Source organism: Neodiprion fabricii, chromosome 2 (genome assembly GCF_021155785.1).
Source record: "Neodiprion fabricii isolate iyNeoFabr1 chromosome 2, iyNeoFabr1.1, whole genome shotgun sequence".
In the NCBI taxonomy this organism is placed as follows: domain Eukaryota; kingdom Metazoa; phylum Arthropoda; class Insecta; order Hymenoptera; family Diprionidae; genus Neodiprion; species Neodiprion fabricii.
Genome location: NC_060240.1, coordinates 40,843,325 through 40,864,543, shown reverse-complemented (window position 1 = coordinate 40,864,543; position 21,219 = coordinate 40,843,325). Strand labels below are relative to the sequence as shown.

Here is a 21,219-nt window from a genome sequence, read left to right as displayed (position 1 = left end):
ACCACTGTAAGCGCGGAAGGTACTTAACATTGCCTTCAGTTGATTTGTTTTTTTTTTTTTTTATTTATTTTTCCACCGTCAATATCCTCTTTCTCCGCTCCTCTTCTCGTCGTTTCCTTTCACCACTCGTCTCTCGACACGCAAGGCTCTTCAGCGACGAATCTCTACCACCGAGTACAAGACACGGTTGGACGTCGGAAACTCTTGAGCTTAATTTTTGAAAAACTTTTTCGCGCCGCATGCGGCGTATATCCTTACCTTACCGCGATTGAGAGCTCTAAGCCTCTTCTTCCCCGACACAGGTCACGAGATGGAGGTGATGAAAGAGGATCGCATAAATGGCAAAGTTCAACCGAGCTTCGTCTCCCGCTCCACGCAGACCCAATCATCGCCATCGGGGGATCAGGAATCGGCAAGCACAACAAGCAGCGCCGCGGCCGCGGCTAGGGAATTAATCTGCGCCATAACTCCGAAGGAAATTATAGGTAAAGATCAGTCGCGGACGCCGACGGTTAAACAGATCCAGAACAACGTCAGGATAGGAAACGGACCGGTCAGCCAAAAGGACGACCCCTTATAGCAGGAAACTACGATTATTACGAGGTCGGCGACCGCCGCGGTTCTCCAGGTCGACATGAAGCCCATATCGAAGACGCCGGTGGTCGTATAGCTCAATAACTTGATTAAATTAATTATATAATTACACAATAAATCGATCAACTTATATGATATTGTAATATGTAAGATAATATTTCCCCACGTGTTGCTTAATGTTATATCCCTGCGTAACTTCCTGCAGCGCAGCCCAAGCGAGGGTCGTAAAGTTTGATGAGCGGGAAGTTATCGATAGTCGTCTGTTATTATAGGTAATAATATATTCGGAGAATCCAGGATCACGTGATGATAATACAATTATATTTCCTGACGGGGTGTAGAAGTTCTCTCAAGCCGTCAGAGGTATAAGTTCAAAGAGACGAATAGTTGCAATTCGGAGCGGGAAACAGGGAAAGCAATTCATCCTTTTTCTATGTTAATGATTACAGGATCGGATCTAGTTGAAGGAAGTGTATGATCTGTGATTGCTATAATGTTTACAGTGAAAAATCGGTCGAAATGAAAGGAAGGAAGCGGTGATCGAATGCGGGTGAATGGATTTTAAATAAATAATACAATGTTGCGTAAATGCCGTTTCTTCGATTCTGGAACGTGAATGAAACGTAATGTATATACATAGGCATACAATATAAAAATACGTAACGGTGAGAAGGACGCGGAGTTTAGGCTTAATAAACTAATAATATACACATACGTATAACATATGCATAAATAAAAATGTTGTCACGATAATCTATAATTATAAAAATCAAGGAAACATTATCGAATACATGATAAAAGAAAGTAAAGTGTAAAATTATATGAACCGTTGAATATAGTCTAATCGTTTGTTCTATATCTGCGGTAATTCCGTATACTATATAAATATATATATATATAGTATATTATATAATACCAGCTACATATTGGTATATGAAAATTCAAAATTTATATATTTCAATTGTATATAATAATAGGTATATGAAAACGTGCACAAATTATATAAGTGTTACGCTCAAGATATGTTATATCAATGTTTTGTGTAATTTATTGTACATAAGACGCGTACATTTAATATTTATAATACAATTAATATACATATACGCGTAAACAAAAAATACGTAGCAAAGACGGCCAAAGTACATAAGCATATATACGTATAATCTGATATTATATGATATTATTATTAGATATGACATCAACTGTTCATTTTTGTATGTTATTAAATATGTAACGGTATAGTGTATGTACATATATGATATATTGTTATGCGTAAGGTTCCAATTGGAGAAGAAAGACAACAAGGAATTAAAATATAAATTATGAGGTGATTGCACGCACCGCGGTCGGTTTTTTTACGTGAAAGTTGATATATTGCGTTACGGTAGTGTAATTTTTATGTAAATACATATATACGTAATAGTTGTAATACAAAAATTTCCGTATCCTTTTTCACCTCTGAACGCGTGTCATTGATATTTGTGCAACTCGCAAGTTAAGTATTTGAATTGTTGTCATGAAAAATTTAATCCTTCGACGTGTTTATTCGTGCTTTGTAACAGAATCGAAACAATTCATGAAAACTGGGAAAATTGAATTCACAGTTTTTGATATTATCCTTTTCTTTCCGTCTCGCAAAAAAATGTCAAAATTTAAAGCAAATTTGAAGCACCGATAAATAAAAATACACACTCACTGAGTTGATTATAACGAAAAGCGGGAAAACTCGTTGGTAATAAATACGCACTACTTAAATACTGTACTGTTACAGATAGTATTAAGAAATAGAAATTATATAGGAATAAATTTAATCCGGTTAATCTTACGACAATTCTCTTTTTATTTTCACTCATTTATGTGATAATATTTCTGCAGACTATAGGAATTGCAATCGGTAGACGTATTTAACTATACGCGAGGTATCGTTAATATATTGTTCGAGAGCTCGGAAAAGTGAACGATCGTAAGAATTGTGCAGTTGAATAAAATTTATACAGTTTCTCTATTTTACGTTTAAGAAAAACGAATATTCTTCTTCGTATCATTCTAACTGAAACCGGTTTATTAACGAATAACGCAACACGTGCAATCCAAGTCACTTTTAACTATTCAACTAGTTGACATATTGGCCCCAGCTTTAATTCCGGTAAAACCACGAATGTTATTGAATTAATTACACCTGAATTCTACGCCGTTCTTATAAATTCATATTCAGCTCTCGATATAATTTCTATACAAATATATTTGTAATAAAGCATAGAGATCGAAGATTAATAATGATATAATATAAACGTATGAACGTAGAGGGTAGAAATAGTTTTATAACACAATAGCAACAGTAAAAACAATATTCATAATAATTATAATAATAATAATATATTAAACAATGTGTGTATATATATATATATGTAACACAGTATCAGTAATGTATATACGATATACAGCTGTTGTAATAATTATGTATTGTTATATTCAAGATACATTATTTTACACACGACACATACACAGTATAATTTATGTTACATTACACGTATAATATGCGATTGCACCAACAAGTCACAAAACCGAGCTCCGATGCCCGAGGATGAAAAAAAATCCGTTCTTATCGCACTTCAGATATCGCAGCTAGATCTAATTATTATTGCGTATTATTTTCGTTATTATTCGTATACCGTCAGACGTTGGAGAAACAATACCTACGATTAATCGCAGTGTTCGGATGATGTTCGAAGAATTCGAAAAAACGACGAGAAATATACGGAGATTAGAAACGAATTTAGAGATCAGAGGTCTCTTCGGCAGGCTCTGAGCATAGATGAGCCCGATGCCCCCAGCCTGATGTCACTAGTCGTGTTAATCAAACATTACTTAATTAAATACGAAGACACCTCTCAGATTTTAGATTCTTCAATCTTGTCACTGGCACACACTCTTTCATTAGTGACCTGGAAATTAAAAGAGAAAAATACCACGTATACACTGCATTACATATATATATATATACATATATATATATATTATGATAAGAATAAGCGTCCAGTATTTCAATGATTGACTAAATTAGCCAATATCATGTGGTTTAAGATGCACGTACCATAATATATGTATACGCGTGTGTACGAGGTGACCGAGGATTATCGTCCCATAGACCATCAAAGTCAGGGAAATCTGAAATTCATGAGGGATATATCGATGGCCGATAGGACGATGATCCTCGGTCACCATGTACATGTACTCGATACAATACGACATATAGATATGCATATAATCCTGTTATTTTTATTCAAGCAAATCGCCGTATTGTGTATATTACGCAAGTTGTACAGTCGATCGTTTTACAATCGGGCGTGTAGCGTAATTTAATCGTGTGATTATAATAATAAAAGATATAGGATAATTTTTTGGGGATTAATAAAAGTAATAACAATATAATTACGAATAATTGAATGACCTGTAAATAATATAATCGGCAATCATGCGTTCGCGTATTACAATATATAAAATACGTAGGAATGATATCTGCGTACGTAGATTTAACGATATTCAGACATCGTATTGTAATTGAAATGATATATAGAAAATGTGAGTGTAATATAGGTGTTAAGCCGGAAATAGAAGACGATAAAGGTGGAGATGAAAAGATCGTAAGATGCAACGCAGAAACAATGTCAAAAACCCTGTGAGCGAAGGCTTTCTTGCGGTTTGTGGATATTATTTTAAATACGCACGAGGCTAAATAATATTACAATATTATACATAATTATATATATATATATATATATATATATATATATATATACATACGTCATTCGATTATGCAGATTAAACAATGAAAATTATAAAATAAAAAATGATAATATAAGACAAAAAAAGAAAAAAAAAACACGAGAAAATCGAAATATATACATGATATATCTCTAACACAATTGTCTAAAATTTATGCGGCAATAATTTAATTAACATCAAGCGATTTCCTACATAGACTATATAGAAAAAGAAGATAAACTTTGTTTCATGTAAATCAGTTTTATTCCAGACAACATTACAACGGTATTCAGACTAGCTAACAATTTTATCACTTATTATGTGTGTTTATTCGTTTTATTTTCTCTTCTTTTTTCCTACGAAGACGTGATCAAGTAATATCTTACCACTGAGAAAGAATCTGAACATTACGAATATTCTCATATTCGTTTGGAATTTTAAAAATCGGCAGTGACGTCGGCTGTTCATTACGCGTGGGTTTGAAAAAAAAAAAATCCCCTAATTTCGCGGAAGCAAAACACGTTTGTACAGACGTTTATTTAAAGGCTCTAACTTCATTTTTACGACATCTTTTATAAAAATTTAACCGAAGGTTGAAAATAGTTGCAGCAAGTTGTACATCGGAGGTAGAAGGCAAAGATACTGTGAGTGAATGAGTGAAATCGAAGAAAAAAGATTCCTGTTGATCGGGTGAAACGGACATGATTTCTAACAGTAGTTTAATATCATTCGCAAGCAAAAGAAGCAAGCCTTAGTTCGTAGAAATAATGATTGATTAACGCTAAGATTAAGAAATAAATTATACAGTAAATATTTGTACGAAGAGCACAAGCCATAGAGAAAACAATCTAGCTAAAGCTTTTAAATTTTCTATCGTGATTGCCGACGTCATCGTCGAAAATCAAAATCAGTCGATTGAAAAAAAAAACACATTCATATATTTCAAAAATAAAAAAATATAAAAAAAAACAATCAATTATATTGAATAGAAGAAATCATTTGAATTGTTCGAATTTTTGGTTCAGTCAATCTGTCTGGAAACCAAACACAAAAATGGTACGTACAAGCATTGCAAAACAAATAGCACATATTCGCACTGTTCAACATTGGCGAATTGTTTAAATTCTTTTCATTATTCCTACATTCACATAAGTATACATTTCTTTTTATTTTTTTGTTTTTCTATTTCAATCCAGGCGACAATAGAAAGACAAGCGAGTAACGTACGTTCACGAAAAGCAAAGTGAAAGAAGTGCCTACGTAGTGATAGAAATATATAAAGAAATTGTATAAGCATACATACATATACATAGGTATAATATATACCCTGAATTATTGCGGTATAGAATTACTACAATTATTTCTTTATTATCGTTATTTTTGTCCATTATTGTAGGGATGAATCCCTCGCCGCGAAAACAAGAACAATTGAATTTGAACCAATTGCAAGACAAAACAACACAACTGGATTTACATCATTCATTTTGCAAAGATTTCAGCATGCACTGTGTTATTTTTATATGAACATATGTTTTGTTGTATACTAAAAGGTACATATTTTATGGTTTTTCTTTTTTTTATAAGATGGAAAATCATATAATATTATCCATTCATTCGGTAAGTAACAAAATGATATATATCAGTATATGGAAATAGTAACTAATGTTGTAATTTAATAATTATGTTTATGCAGCATTTGGTATTAATGATACAAATGATAAATGTATCGCGAAGGATTACATCTCGAGATAGAAATTCTGTGATCGATATCGAACTGTTTCTGTTTCTTTCATTTTTTTTTTTTTTTTTTTGTAATACATATCCTTCCGAATTAGCATCCTCTTGTAACTGGCTCTTGTCTATAAAACTAAAATCGAAACAAATCAGTGGATTTTAATATCTGTCTGACATAACACTGTGACTTTTATAATACATATTATATTATTTTACTATGATTACGTATTTTCAAGTTTTCCTATTTACTAAATACTTTGTTTATCTCCTTCTGCAATACTTAATGTATGGCTGATGATTCGATCTCGAAAAACATCGCGGGATAGAAACCGAAATAAGTAAAACTGATTAGCATATTTTATATCAAGTTTTGGCAACATCTTCCCCTCAGTTTTGCTTATATTCACTTCTACTTTTACTTTTCACCAGGTTTTACATACATCGCGTAGTTGATTAAAATTATCTCGTTGAATATCTTGAATTAAATATTTATGTATCCGTTAATTAGCACCATTCGAATATATTAAGATAGTTAAAAAACAAAAAAACAAAAATGGTTCGACGAAACGTTAATCACATCACTGAACCACAAGATGTTGACGAATAATCTTGTACTTTTATATTCTATAATTTTATAAAACGTCGCGGGGTAAAACAAGTGAGAGTAATAAATGTACTTTATAAATCTAGGTAACTGGCGATACCAAAAATTGAATATAAAATCAATCCTTTAAAAATTTCAATCCAATTCACGACTGCAAACAACCTTACTAAAGTTAAAACTTTTTCCGTATTTTCAACTTTCTCTTTCATTTCTTCGTTTAACAACGGCTTTTTTTAGTATAAACATAATAACATGGCTCATAGTGATTCCATATTTATATATATTATATTAGTCGTGCTTTTTCTGTAACTTGTGAAGTAGTGACTACGGTTTAATAATGAAAATCCTGAACCAGCAGTTCATTTTACATATTTAATAATATATACAACTTACGTCTCTTAAATATCGACGTGCAAAATCCGAGCCAACGTAATAATTGGCATTGTAAAATACAATTACGTTCTATTATACTCTTAAAGATCCCTGATTTCATTATTTTCATCACACTTTAAACAACGTAATAACACAGATCCCTCGGTCATTCTACTTCAGAACTTATTCAATTATTTTACGACACTCAGGGTGGCCGCTTGATTGTTTTTTTTCTCAAAAATTACTTTGTCTCTTTTCCGCAGTGTTGCGCAAAGTGTACGCATCGTTTTAAAAGTCTCAGTTACTGACTGTCAAGGAGATCACAACGCATCAATTTTCCAAAAAAAAAAAAAAAACAGAGGTGTTAAGTCACGATTTCAATGAAAACAAGAAACGACAAATTAAATTATGTTTGCTGACCACAGCAAAACAAAGTACGCGACAATAGTTACAAATCATAGTCAACTTATTCGTATTTTTTTATTTTCGATATGTGAACATGACATAATCCCAAGACTTGAAAACAGTTTCCTGATAAAAGTTCTCGATTCTCCCAGAGAAGTGGCCACCCTGAAATCACTTCATCCTGTGCATACGAATATTCGTTAATTTCAGTCAATAGAAACTTACACGTATGACATTTTTTTCTTCGTAGAAATATCGAGAGTATCACCGATTCGTGGATAAGAAGTAGGCCTCAAGAGATCTGCACTTATCCGTTTGTTACTTACTTTAAGTCTTCCAGAACTTACCACTGCCTCGAATACCTTTTGGTTTTTGTTGTTTCTTTTTAGTATCTGGTGGAACAGGCACGGCTTCTCGGCTCGTTTCGCTTCCTCCCGATCCAGATTCGATCCCGCCACCAGCGACATCTGCCTCCTGGACAACCCCGCGTACTGTATGAGCTGTGATTGATTTTCTTACGGCTTGGATCTGCAAGAGGAAGATTTTTGATCAGACTTAAAAGCTGAGAAAGGCGGGACTTGTGAAATGAGTGAATAAACGTGCTAGCGCTGGAATTCCAAATACACGAGCAGGTTTGGCTTAAGGGATTGTGCCAATTGACTTACCTCCTGCTTAAGTTTTTCTTGGTGTTGTGTTGCCTTTTGTTTTTCACTGTTGGCCCTAAGCACCTGCTGCTCAATGCAGTTCAGTACCGTGTCGCAGGCCTCACCCCAGGCAGTCAAGATTTCTGCAACGGCGCCGGTATCACCGGGTCTGACATCCCGACCTAATCCAGCATAGTCAACTTCTAGCTGTGAATTCTTCTGGTCCAATTTACCATGGATAATATCGGCGTAAACAGCCTCGATTATCAGATCCTCCAGGTCTCTGACATTCTTCAAGTCAAGCTCTTCTAGCAGAACGGAGTAAGGTATGCACTTTGATTTCGTGGCTAGCGTGACTATCGTCAAATGCTGGAGCTTCTTTTTCTGAACGGGTGTGAGGTGGAACAGTTTATCTTTGTTCGCCAAGTACTGCTTGTACGTGCCATAGGCGAAGAGGTTCAATGTGTTCCAATACTCGGCGTACGGTCCGTTCTCCAATTCTTTTATGTTCGGCATATCCAGCAGCTCCCCGAAAACATTTACTCCAGGTGCTTCAACGGCCTGCTTTATCAGCTCCACCGCTGCCGCGCCTTTAGCAGTTTTAGCCAGAAGGACAAACTGCTCCAAGGGGTTGTTGGTGGATGTTTTTTCAGTTACACTCGCACCCGTCATCGCTAATCTGAAAAAAAGGAATCTTCGATTGATTTCTGATAATTAATGGTATTGGGTAAATGCGAAAGTCGATAGCGGCATCGTGAAAAATCATTTCGATTCAAGTAAGGAGTCAGTGAGGTCACAATCTCACCAGACTAACTACGCTAACCTCGAATTCGGCTGCCCGAAGAACGCCAAGCCTAACGACGAACACAAAGTAACGTACGAAATAATCAATATCACTTATGCAATTCTATGCTAGCCAATTCCCAGGAATATCACCGCTTATCAACTCGTTTCTCGCCTACAAAAACGATTTTATGCGCACGTATTGCTTTACCCCTTTGACGGATTTTCATTTGTCATTTGAAACACAACCACTAAGCCCACAGCCGTTAACTGGCAATAAAGGCGAAAACACTGGGCGAAAACAACTCGTGTCAGCATGTATTCTGTAGTTCCGGCATGGCTAGCTAACATACCGACAGAAATGGTAAGTGCTTCTATGTGCGTAAATTACGAACAAAAACGGAAATAACGGAGATCCTAGGCGTTTGTTCATATGAAAAAATTCGCAACCTCCGATGACTATTTACTTTTCCAATATCCATAAGTCCGTTATTATTACCGATCGCGATTTTTCTATTGAGTTCTTACCAACGATCGGTAAGACAGGAAATTTCTTAATCCTGGCCGAAAATAGTGTAAATACCTCTGCCGTTCCCGACATACTCTGTTCGGGTTTTCTCCGCGCGTCGTTCTGGCGACTGATTCACGTTATTCAGATTTCACGTGTGCTCCGTACCTCGACCCGAGCGAGTGCAGCCGACTCACAAGTCTACTCCATTATTTATTTGACGAAAAAGTGGGGATTGGGGACCGATTGTCCGCACTGTGGTTTCCCTCTGACAAGTATCACGCTGCATGATTTTATTTTTCACTCATTTTCTATTCTTCACGAGTAATTACCCACGAGCTTGTGTGAAAAATAAATAAATAGCTGAATGAAAATGTTGTGCGAGAGTGACAGCATATTCGTGAAATATTATTAACGTATCAACATCACGGATATAAATCCGAATGTGACAGGAGGTGTCTCTTCGTCTGTTTCAAAATGCCGAAATTAATTGAGTTTGAGGAATGCCTACGGGATACGCCAAAATTTCGGTGAGAACAATCAATTTTTACAGCGAATCGTGGACACCCAACCTTGACAGATTTTACTTTCGTGTACAGAGATTCCATATGCGTCGCCTGTAATTCATTCGCAAAACGAAAACGAAAGAGAAAGAAACGTATTATAATCATCATAGTAAACAGTTTAGAAATTCACCCACGGATTTATGCACGTCACATATTTAATATCCTTCTCACACATACGTACGTATATCTATACGTATGCCGTAGGTAAAGCATTACGTATTCACGCACGTAAAAATGTTCGGCTTAACCTCTCTTTGTCGAAAACTGAATTTATATTTGTACATTCGTTCGTTTCTGTCTACGCGTTACCTTAGACAAAATATCCTTTGTCTCTGCGACGTATTTACGCTGTGTTATCGCTTCTGAAATTTATTTCGACACTCAATGTGGAAGAATCGCTCATCCATTGTTAATGAGAATGAATAAAACAAACAAACCCACTACCTTTTACACCTATGTAGAAAACAGCTAATCTGTTGTCGATACAATTTTATCCTCCTCTCCCTCCAAACAAATGTTTGAAAAAATTGTCAGGTTGTTGCTATGTTATTTGTTCCAGATCACGCATCGAGGAAGAAGAAAGCAATGTAGAGCAGCTAGAACAAAAATTAGAAAAGGTACGCAAGTGCCGATTCGATTGTCCATTTTGTCGAATTAAAACTTCCTTTCATCCTTTATTAAGCATTTGAGAATAAAACATCGTATTGAAGTTGGTAATGTTATCATAACGATTCATGCTGACGAAAAACCATTATTTCAAGGTTTTGGAATTGTCTGAAATTCAGTAAACGGTAATAAAACAAAACACGCTCGTATTTCGAATTTTTAGTTCCTGTAAAATCATTGTAAAATTAAGAAAATACTGATTTCATCCCCAATGTTTCGTTACAATAACGTTACTAACTTCAACCTTGTAATAAAACACGTTCTCTCTGTTTTAAATCAAACCTAACTGATGTATTGTAAAAAAGCTCTGAGGTACTATTCAACCCATTTTGTGACCTGTGAATATTTATACAGGATATCCTGTTGTTATCTTTAAAAGTTGTTTCTGCATTACATTACTTGTCCAGTTCTGTTAACGTTCAATTGAAAATATACAGCGTTTGAATCATTCAACAATACACTTTCACAAAGTTATAAGCTTTTGCTGAAAATTATTTAATTATATTATCTTATCTTGGCCCAGTAAAACCAGTGAACCCTAGTACATGGTGCCTTAAAATTAACTTTGCAGTTTGCATACGTTGTGTAATCAAATGTGATGGTTGAACATGTACTAAAAACAATTTGTCTTCAATTTTTTGACAAATGCACGATTATGCTAATTACGGATGGTTATGATATTGCAGGTGTTAAAAAATTGCAGCATGATGATCGACGCGGGAAAGAATTATGTCGGGCAACAGAGGTTTGTTCAAATTTTCACGGATGCAAAATTATATTTTAATGCTATTTGAAATATTCTATTTAAACAAATAAAAGAAAAAAAAATACCTTCATCTATCTTTATACCGTAAGATTAGTCATTTCTTAGACTAAATCACATCAGGAAGACCAGAGGATAATTTACATGCTTCTGTTAACATTTCATGAGTCATACCACGAAAGTTTGTACAGTATATAATTGACCTTGAACAATAGTGTACAGATTTCTTCTATTTGATTATCACCTGATTCTCACTTGAACTGTGGGTGGTTAGAAAAGTTGATGAGTCAAAGTACAGCCTTGGAATAAATTCTTCAGTCGACGCGCAGTGCTTCTGAAACATTAAAATTCAGTTAAATTTTAGAGAGTGATTGTTTAGCCATAATGATACCTGAAAAATCTGTTAATTCAAAACTTTAATTTAAAAGAATGTTTATGGTTTCACTCATACCCTTTTCTTACTTATCAAGACTTACAGTGAAATAATTATGGTTACATTACTTGGTTCAATAGTATAACAAAGTTCAAAGAAGTTTGAACCAATCATTTTATACTCTAAAACCTCCGGGGCTTTGTGATTTTTCCAGAATATGATAAACTAATTCCCTTTTCATTAGATCTTCAAACGGAGGAAAGAAAAAATTAATTGATACCCAACTTGAACTTTTTTCCTGTGAATTCTTCAGTCCATTCAACAATGGTATTATTACATTAATGAACTTTCCTCTTTCAGCTTGTTTGCAAATAGTTTGTGGGAGTTGTCAACGTACTTCGGCAATGATCCAGAAGTTATGGCGTTCTTGAACAAACTTATCCATGCCCTACAAGAAATGAATAAATTTCATACCATCTTACTTGACCAAGCGTCGAGAACTGTCGTCAAAGATCTGAATTCGTTTATAAAAAGGTATCCTACTTGAAAATTTTGTCAGATTCACGCACGATCGGCATGTAATGAGATATTTATTTTCCTCTTTACTAATAAAATTTATCATGCAGTCAATAAAAATAAAAATTTCTTGCTAGCAAATTCATCTTACATGGTTATCTATTTACGTGACTGTATAATTCAATTTTACACCACATGTTTACACATTGGACAAGGAACACGTTACGCACGACAATCGATCAATGCATGCAACATGTCAACTGTTGCGTTATAAGTACATGATTTTCTTCTTTTCTTGACTATGTTTATCTATCCTTGCTCACATACGTGTGCTATTAAATTGGTAATGACATCAGCACCTAAAAGAAATAAGTACTTTGAATTTGGTGTATGCTTTATAAATAAACATCTAGTTATCTACGGTATCGGAATTAAAAGCTCTAATCATAGGCTGATAATTGATAAGGATAAGTGAATTGTTACAGGTGCTATGGCTAAAGGCTCGATTTTTGTTTGTTTAGAGTGGATTTAATATATTTACAATGCGTTACTAAGTTCAGAGTATCAGATAAATTAGTCGGATGCTCTTGACACGCCTAAATCTAAACTAAAATCAGTAAAATTATTTGAATAAATCAATCTTAACTGAACCTGGCATGAAAAAAAAATTCAAATTAAGAGAACAAATAAATCTTTTTTTTGTCAATTTTCGCAGTGATATAAAAGAAGTGAAAGACTCTCGTCACCACTTTGAAAAAATCTCGTCAGACCTCGACATTGCTTTGAACAAGAATTCGCAAGTACCGAAAAACCGTCCTGTTGAATGCGAAGAGACTTCCAATTTACTCTCTGCGACACGATCATGTTTCCGACATACTGCTTTGGATTACGTCCACGTTCTGACTATGCTTCAGGCCCGCAAAAGGCACGAGATACTGGGTACTCTTTTGAGCTACATGCACGCATGTTTCACATATTATCACCAAGGAAGTGACTTGGCCCAAGATCTAGATCCTTTCCTCAAGGGATTGGGCGATGGCATACTGAAAATGAGAGGCGACACGGCGAAGCTTGAAAAAGAGATGGAAAACCGACATACATACGTTACAAATCGTGATTTGGTCCCATCGCCAACACCCGGTAGCCCGAAAATGGAAGGATACTTGTTCAAAAGGACCAGCAACGCCTTTAAAACTTGGAATCGACGATGGTTTTGCCTCAAAGATCATCAGCTGGTTTACAGAAAGCGTACTGGCGAAGATGACTACACAATAATGGAAGAAGACTTGAGACTTTGTTCTGTAAAACCAGTTGTCGATAGCGATAGGAGGAATTGCTTCGAAGTTCTGAGCCCAACAAAGTAAGTAGCCATTTTTATTATACGCGAAGCAAGAAGGTTTGCGATTTTCATATCCCCATTGTCCAACACGAACAAACAATGACGTCATGCTCTGTGTCTCAGGAGCCACATATTGCAAGCAGACAGCGAAGAAATGTACCTGGCTTGGGTGGCTGCCATGCAGCAAGGTATAGGTGCTGCGATACAACGTGGCACAGTCAATGGTCCGAACCAAAATACTCTCACACCTCATACTCGAACCTCCAAAGGTCCGACAAGGCCACCACCGAAACCCAAATCAAGGTAAACAGCTGTGCTTGAGACGGTTGTAGAAAACAATTCCATTGGTTTCAGTGCCGAATTTTTATTCTTGAACTAACATGTAACGAAGTATGTATATTTGCATTTCAGAGTGTGGGAGCAGCTACTGAAAATTCCTGGTAACGACAGTTGCTGCGATTGCGGTGGAATAAATCCGAGGTGGGCGAGCATCAACCTAGGGATAACGCTCTGCATCGGTAAGTCAGAATTATCAAACTTATCAAGACCTAGGTAATAAACTTTCTATCCTAAAGTCAAACTTACGATTGCTTATGAATTTTTAGAATGCTCGGGCGTGCACAGAAGCCTCGGGGTGCATCATAGCAAAGTTAGGTCATTGACATTAGATGATTGGGAACCGGAAATATTGAAAGTTATGGCAGAGTTGGGTAATACAGTTGTAAACAATATTTACGAGGCTCTACCAATACCAGCTGACATCGTAAAGGCAGAGCCAAAATGTAGCGGGTAAGTCAAGCAAAAAACGCAAATTGTATAATAAATGATTTTGATATTAAACATTCACGTGATTTCTTAATATCTCATTAACATATTGCAGGGCTGTTCGAGAGGCCTGGATCAAGGCAAAGTACATAGAACGGAGATTCGTCAAGCCATTGGCCTACTTAAAGTCACAAGAGTATCGTACTAGCCGTGAAATGATGCCGTTCCGGAAGTGGAGTGTCAGAAAATTGCGGCGTAGGCCACGAAGCCGTGATAAAACTGATGGCCAACGACATGCCAAAGAGACGACGCTCTTGTCAGTGGAAGAAAAGCACCATTCGACGAGCTCAGAGGATGGCGAGGTAACTTCGATAGAGAGCGTAAACTATGTGGGAAGATGCCGTAAAGTAGCTGATCGAAATTCTTTAAGTTCGGAAGACAGTCCCAATTTAGACTGTAGAAATCAGTCGACGTTGTATGGAAAAATATTACCGAAATCCAAAATCGATTTGGAGCCTAAAGAAGTTGAGGAGCGGAGCGATGAAAACGATTTTAAAATAAGTGGAGGAGAAGAGACAGAGTCGAATAGTCTTAGCATTTCTGGCGCTGACTGTAATCTGAAGAGTACCTTATCTGACAAAAGTTCAAATTCGTCAACTTCGGATATGGTGAATGAGATTCGCGAAGGCAAAGAAGAAGCTAGTGACGTTTTAATGTTTGGATGTGATTTACCCAAACCCACAATCGAGGGTTGCTTAGAGCTAAGCTCTGACCAGGACTCGACCGCAGGCGAGGACGAAGAATTTGCGGACGAAGAAGACATTGAGAATCTTCATCCAGAAATGCTGCTGTACAAAGCGGCTACTGCTCATAATCTTCCTGTAATGAGCGCTGCTTTGGCATCTGGTGCTGATAAATTGTGGACTAACGTTAATGACAAGGGACGTAGCGCCCTACATCAAGCAATTATTAGTGTAAGTCTATTTGCCAAGGCAAAAACAGCTTCAGTGATAAAACATGTAAAGTCAATATTTCTCAAAATTACTAGCTATTAGTGAACACAAATTGCAAACTTGAATGGTTACTTCCTGAATATTAAAACCAATTTTATTACAGGGCTCTGTCATGTCTTGTGAATATTTATTACTTAACGGCGTTAGAATCAACTGTCAAGATGCAGAGGGAAAGACGCCGTTACATTTAGCTACTGAGCTAGGTAAGTAACATCGAAATAATAAGATTTCAATATTCTTTGACCATATTTTTATACTGCGATAATTATTCTTTTAACTATTCTCAGGTCACACGGCGCAAGTTTGCCTTCTATTAAAACATCGGGCGAATCAACACATCCAAGACGGAAGTGGCGTGGAGCCACTCTCGATTGCAGTAAAAGAAGCTAATGCCGACATTGTCACGTTGTAAGTGCGGGAGATATTTCAGCTGCATTTACCAAAGCCCAATGACAACTCACGGAGACCTTGTCAGATTTCGAAGAGCTTCTTGTTCTTCGAAAAACAAAAAGTACTTGTAAATAGTGTTCAAATTGAATGCATGTATTTCTGCAGATTACGGCTGGGGCGGTTAAACGAGGAGATGAAGGATTCGGACACGGGAGTGACGGGCGACGAAACGTTCAACGACGTTGTACGAGATTTCAGCCAGCTCGCTTGCTCTCATCCAGAACGACTTCAACGCCGTAACGATAATAGCAACTGGTCAAGCGCTTTGGATTGACCGTCAGACGAGTACAAAAATAGCCCCGTATGTGTTTACCTTAATTTCTGAGAGCAGGTTGACAATATATCCTCTGCTTCGATCACCATATTCACGACCTTACGGATTTGGCATATAATTGCCATTGTGCCGCGGGAAGCGCGAAGGTATAAAGATGAGCTTTACGCAACGATGCAGGTGGCGAAGGCACGGATTTCTCCGTATTTGAAGGAGAAATCTTCCACGAAAGAAAAGTGCATTACTATTCGTCGCCCTGCCTGCTTGCGCTGTGTACATCTGCCATACATCTAGAAACCAAGGTTTGCATCTAATCTGCAGAGCGGTTGTACAGTAGGGACATATTAACTCTTACACCAGCGAGCATGACATTAGCAACTTAATTAATTTGATCACTTTGTAATATTAGACGTTATTACCTTTAAAGCTGTAGTGAAACGCATGCATACACGTACGAGAATTCATAATCGTTGAAAAGGTAATTTCACAGATCATCCGAATCACTCTTCGTGTACAGGTATTGGTATAATTTTTAGTTCATTAGGATATCTTTTGTAACAAGTCACACTCTTGGTGCCAGCTGCGTATTGTAAAAATACGCTATTTCTAGGTACTTTATTAAAGCTCTAATAAATAACGGAGAGAATTGGGGATCTCAAAACCGGCAGTGCGAAATCTATATAGACCAAGAAACAAAATAACATATTAATAAAAGGAAATTAAATTACGTGAATCAAACTAAAGATGGATTGTCGGAGTATTATTTGAATCATGATACATAAAGAAACGTGGAAAGACGTATGAAATTTGAAATTAAAAAATAAAGACGAAATTAGGTAAAAATTCGAAGCGTAAATATAAATTTTTCTACAAATTTTTACGAGATTTACGTTCGTTTAATATGTATAATCAAATCTGCTTGCAGAAAAATCTTGTTGCCAAATTTTTACTATAGATATATACGTAATATTTATAAACAATATAATATACCTGTATATGTATATATTTGTCTATATACATATATATTTGTAAACAAAATACAGATCTGAAAATTTTGCTAGTTCATTACAGTGTACATAATATGCCGGGTCGTATTCGTGAGAGAATTATCCGTGTACCATAATAGATTCCATAGAACACAGGTAAATATACGCAAACGGCTTACTATCGAACATCGAAATCCACGCGATCATCATAGTGACGTATGTATGTCATAAATTGGCGCGACAGGAACCAACGTTATTCTCCGCGAATATGATCGACTCATGACCGTATACTTTGTTGTTAATGGGTATTGAATTGTTTTGTGATTAAAATTAGAATTTAAGGATTATTAACTTTTGCCTATCGAGCCGTGAAACGATCGTGTACAGTATTCTAAGACGACATGCTACTGTTGATGTACAGAAAATTACGTCAAAAAAAAAAGTAAAAGAAAAGACTTGCTAAACCTGTTATCAAAGTTTTATAAAACTTACTTTGTCAGTCAAGTTGTTGTTATTATTATTATTATTATTATATATCGATGGCTTTATTTGTCATAGCGGTGGCATCAGGGTGTACCTATATTCCTAGATTTACTTAGAAGAGAGAAAAAGGAAACACTTCCAAAAGTTAGGCTTATATCCAGCCGTAGCAAAAAAAACGTAGGAAGAAATATTAATTAAGTTTCGATGTTATAACCATAGGGTGTATACATATCTATGAAATTTTCGCACTCTGCATATATTTTTATACGATAGGCAAATTTTTTTCTTGTTACACAAATATTCATTGTGATCAGTCAAATATTTGTTATAAAACTAGCTGTCCAGTGTTTTAGAGCTTTGTCTTTTTCTTTTCTCGTCGTTCTTCGACACCGCTCCGCAGCTTCGTGTCAATATATTTTGAAAGAATATTATTCACAAATTCGAGGTTGTAAAATTTGAACGATGTTATTTCCCTTTTACTTTACTATAACAGTTTGCCAACTGCAACATCACACCTTTCGAACATCCTAATCTGCAACGGATATTTTTTACAAACCTATAAATATTATTTTGATATCGATTTTACATTTGCTTATGATTATGATTTTTCTCTTCTTTCATTGCGTCTTCCTCTGTAATCATACTCTGGTTAATTCTATCGATTAAACATTTTACCATTTGGCCTCTCCACGTGACGATCAGTTAAATAATTAGTACGTAACCGTATATATCTATAGATATTTGAGAAAAGTTTTTTCGAGGAAATATAACAGAAAAAAAATTATACACATTCCGTATTAGATATATATGTGCACATACATACCTATATATATATATATATATTATATACTGGTGCTTCAACTTGTTATGAGGCAAATCGATGTTGTTATATTATATACACTATAATTTATAGCACGTCAAATTTTACATTTTGGAAATCACCTGTGCATGCACAGAATATATCCGTGTATCAGCATTCATACATACATACATAAATCCATGCAAACAGGAAAGAAATTGTTTATTTAAAATGTATATAAACAATGTTCTATAGTGCACGATGTTTACGCCATATAAGATTGATTAAAACAAAAAATAAACGTGTATACGTTAATTTTACATTATGAATTAAAACAACGATGGATCTTTGCCGCCCATAAACCATATTTCCATATCGTGCAAATATACATCCGGCATCATGCGAATCGAGGCAGTGTAATTGCTCCAGTTTCGATCGTGTATAATTATTATTAAACTGATATATCGAAAGAAATAATTGAAATATGTCGCCAAAGCTTTGATCTCTCGTACGGATTTTATTATTTATGAGATAAATCTATATAGAGTGTCCAAAGTGCATAGTTGTGCACGCACTTCGCACGCGTTAATTAACGCAATACAACACTTATGCGTACGTCGCATAATTCGTTGCACGCAATTTATAATATTCCTATTTATCGATTGCATCCGGTCTTGCGGATTGCGTCTATGGCTCGAATAAAGTGGGCCCAAGACTTGCCGCGGAAGATGAATGGGTCAATATCCTATCAGCCGTGTCATTCATGCGTCAAAGAATCAATGCATGTGTGCACGTGCATCTACGCTTTATACTTTTAATCACAAATCACATGTGCCGGACGCCTTTTTATTTATTCACTTATTAACACTATTCACTTCTCGCGCGAACGATAAGCCAAATACTTCTGCAGTGCTGAGAATAATTGCAACTGTATATGACGACATGGTCTGGAATTAAAAAAATTTGGAAATTCGTTTATCGTCAATTCGAATTTTAAAAAAGCGGATAATCAGAGGGAATCAAAATTGCCAATCACGCGGCAAAACAAATAAGACTAGGACGAAAAATGCTAACGAAATTTTGCCAAGCTTATGCTGTTCTCTTGAAAATTGTTCTTGCTTCTTTGCCAGAGATATCATTCGGGGTTATTGATTCAGCCCTTGCCTGACACTTTCTTTTTTTCTTTCTTTTCTGTAGCTAAGTTGTGACGAGACTATAAACTATCGAGAAGTCGGTATTATCAGCATATTATACATATCGATTCCCAGGCGTATCTAGAGCATTGTAAAAGATTGACGTCATTCCCGATTGCTCATTGATTGCTTATTGAGCTTGGAACGAGATCACACAGATTGAATGATCGAAATTATAATTATCGTATAATAATAAAACGTGTTATTGCACATACCACCGATACTCGAGCCACATCATCGCGAAAATAACTCACAGATTCAAATCCTCCCCCCCTTTCATCCCATTTCTCTACCATTGTGAGAGAAATTTTTCTAGTCCAGCATAATTCCGAACGAACTTAAGGTCGGTAATTTTATGATTTAATTTGTGCAATGAAATCTCGAATTCTGTAACTTTACGGAATGTGAGTACAATCGTGACGTGTGAGAACACGCATGTTGATCAGAGATCGTTAGAATCTTATCTGGTAAATTTTTTTCATTCTGTGCCTACAGAAAAACGGATCGGAACGGATAGATCGTACGTAAAATCGGAAATTCCGATCCTAACGTCACGTCATTTACAAAAAACGCTAACAAGGCAGTTTATGAAATTATCGCACCACTTTGTAGGTAACTACAACCCGTAGGATCTTGAATCGTGGATGTAATCGCATTCAGCGGCCATTACGGACCTGTCACTAATTGTCAGTTATCCTCGCTTCATTGGTTCAGCCTTTTTATGAATCGCGGGCTTCTAGCTACGCGTTGCCGTTTAATTGGCAGAATAACATTGTCTTTGATAACGAATCGCCACTTTCGATTGGTCGCATTGTACAAATTTATTATTCTCCCGGCCATAATGAAGATTTCTGTGCAACAATGTGCTTGCGCACGGTATGTGCAGATATCATTTTAATAAGAGCAGCGTTATTATGATGTATCGATATTGCATGGCTAAACACAGCGGGCGCGATAATTCTTCCCCAGTGTAACATGTTATATGCACATGTAACGTACGAACTCGCGTACACATGATTATAATATCATACCCTGTTATATCGTGTTTTTCAACATTTATATCATTGTCAATGCGTATAACAATTTATTTTACGGCAATACAGTCGTTTACATTTACGCACGCAAACAAAATATATCGCTTAATTAATAGACAGCCAATATTTATTTCGTAAAAGTATAATTCCAACGTGCTTAATTCCGCATCGCGCTTACGGCTAAAGTCATTATCGTACGGTAAGGTGTAACAAACGCAACGAATTATAGCGGATACGCTCGTTCGTTGTTTATCCCATGATCGGATGGTTTTCACAATTATGATTTAACGTTACGGTACCGCGCCCGACGCGAACCGTGTTGTATAGCCAAGAACTTGGAGCGGCGGCAAGCAGTCTACAGCTACGCCTATTATAGGCGTTCCTATCTGTAATCAGAGCGGAAGAACGCAACTCTGGCTGTAGGGACTAAGTATCTTATACTACGTACCATTGCGGACAAGGCCGAAATAATACGACCGATTCAAAACAATTTGACAATATTCTATGACTACGCAGATGCGTTTGGTACGTGGTGTAATCTTAATTACCCGCGTATTGTAACAATTTTTATGAAAAATTCCTGCTAGCAGCAA

The 21,219-nt window shown here is 36.0% G+C and overlaps 3 protein-coding genes across 12 annotated transcripts in view; 2 read left to right on the top strand and 1 right to left on the bottom strand.

The window, feature by feature from the left end:
* Positions 1 to 1,467, top strand: part of LOC124176384 (metabotropic glutamate receptor 2-like) — an 81,475-nt gene extending 80,008 nt beyond the window's left edge. Inside the window, exon 16 of the mRNA XM_046557608.1 lies at positions 303 to 1,467. Coding sequence (XP_046413564.1) covers positions 303 to 580 — 278 coding nt within the window. The 3' untranslated portion in view covers positions 581 to 1,467. The remainder of the gene's footprint in view (positions 1 to 302) is intronic.
* Positions 1,468 to 1,695: 228 nt separating this feature from the next.
* On the bottom strand, positions 1,696 to 10,556 carry LOC124176549 (COP9 signalosome complex subunit 7b). Of its 9 annotated transcripts, none has more exons than XM_046557971.1 (4): positions 9,113 to 9,267; positions 8,140 to 8,797; positions 7,822 to 8,002; positions 1,696 to 3,539 (listed from the first exon to the last, which is right to left on the bottom strand). In XM_046557971.1, the coding sequence occupies exons 1-4, from the start codon at positions 9,250 to 9,252 to the stop codon at positions 3,532 to 3,534; spliced, it is 987 nt and encodes a 328-aa protein (XP_046413927.1). In that variant the 5' UTR covers positions 9,253 to 9,267; the 3' UTR covers positions 1,696 to 3,531. The 9 variants fall into 9 exon arrangements, with proteins under 9 accessions (XP_046413927.1, XP_046413929.1, XP_046413925.1 ...); XM_046557973.1 differs by having other exon boundaries at positions 7,837 to 8,002; XM_046557969.1 differs by lacking the exon at positions 1,696 to 3,539 and adding an exon at positions 4,699 to 6,226.
* LOC124176548 (arf-GAP with coiled-coil, ANK repeat and PH domain-containing protein 2) lies at positions 9,557 to 18,895 on the top strand. 2 transcript variants are annotated; one of them, XM_046557966.1, is made up of 12 exons: positions 9,557 to 9,939; positions 10,535 to 10,592; positions 11,328 to 11,386; positions 12,138 to 12,311; positions 13,009 to 13,653; positions 13,756 to 13,935; positions 14,044 to 14,150; positions 14,238 to 14,421; positions 14,513 to 15,371; positions 15,514 to 15,613; positions 15,698 to 15,818; positions 15,966 to 18,895. In XM_046557966.1, the coding sequence occupies exons 1-12, from the start codon at positions 9,887 to 9,889 to the stop codon at positions 16,132 to 16,134; spliced, it is 2,709 nt and encodes a 902-aa protein (XP_046413922.1). In that variant the 5' UTR covers positions 9,557 to 9,886; the 3' UTR covers positions 16,135 to 18,895. The 2 variants fall into 2 exon arrangements, with proteins under 2 accessions (XP_046413922.1, XP_046413923.1); XM_046557967.1 differs by lacking the exon at positions 9,557 to 9,939 and adding an exon at positions 10,132 to 10,152.
* Positions 18,896 to 21,219: the final 2,324 nt, after the last annotated feature.

Coding starts and splice junctions, on each gene's coding strand:
- LOC124176549 (XM_046557968.1), bottom strand. CDS start 9,252: ATGTTAGCTAGCCATGCCGGAACTACAGAATACATGCTGACACGAGTT. Junction 8,798..9,112: donor AATGAAAATCCGTCAAAGGG/GTAAAGCAATAC, acceptor CCTTTTTTTCAG/ATTAGCGATGACGGGTGCGA. Junction 8,003..8,139: donor AAGAAAAACTTAAGCAGGAG/GTAAGTCAATTG, acceptor TTCCTCTTGCAG/ATCCAAGCCGTAAGAAAATC.
- LOC124176548 (XM_046557966.1), top strand. CDS start 9,887: ATGCCGAAATTAATTGAGTTTGAGGAATGCCTACGGGATACGCCAAAA. Junction 10,593..11,327: donor TAGAACAAAAATTAGAAAAG/GTACGCAAGTGC, acceptor ATGATATTGCAG/GTGTTAAAAAATTGCAGCAT. Junction 14,151..14,237: donor AGGGATAACGCTCTGCATCG/GTAAGTCAGAAT, acceptor ATGAATTTTTAG/AATGCTCGGGCGTGCACAGA.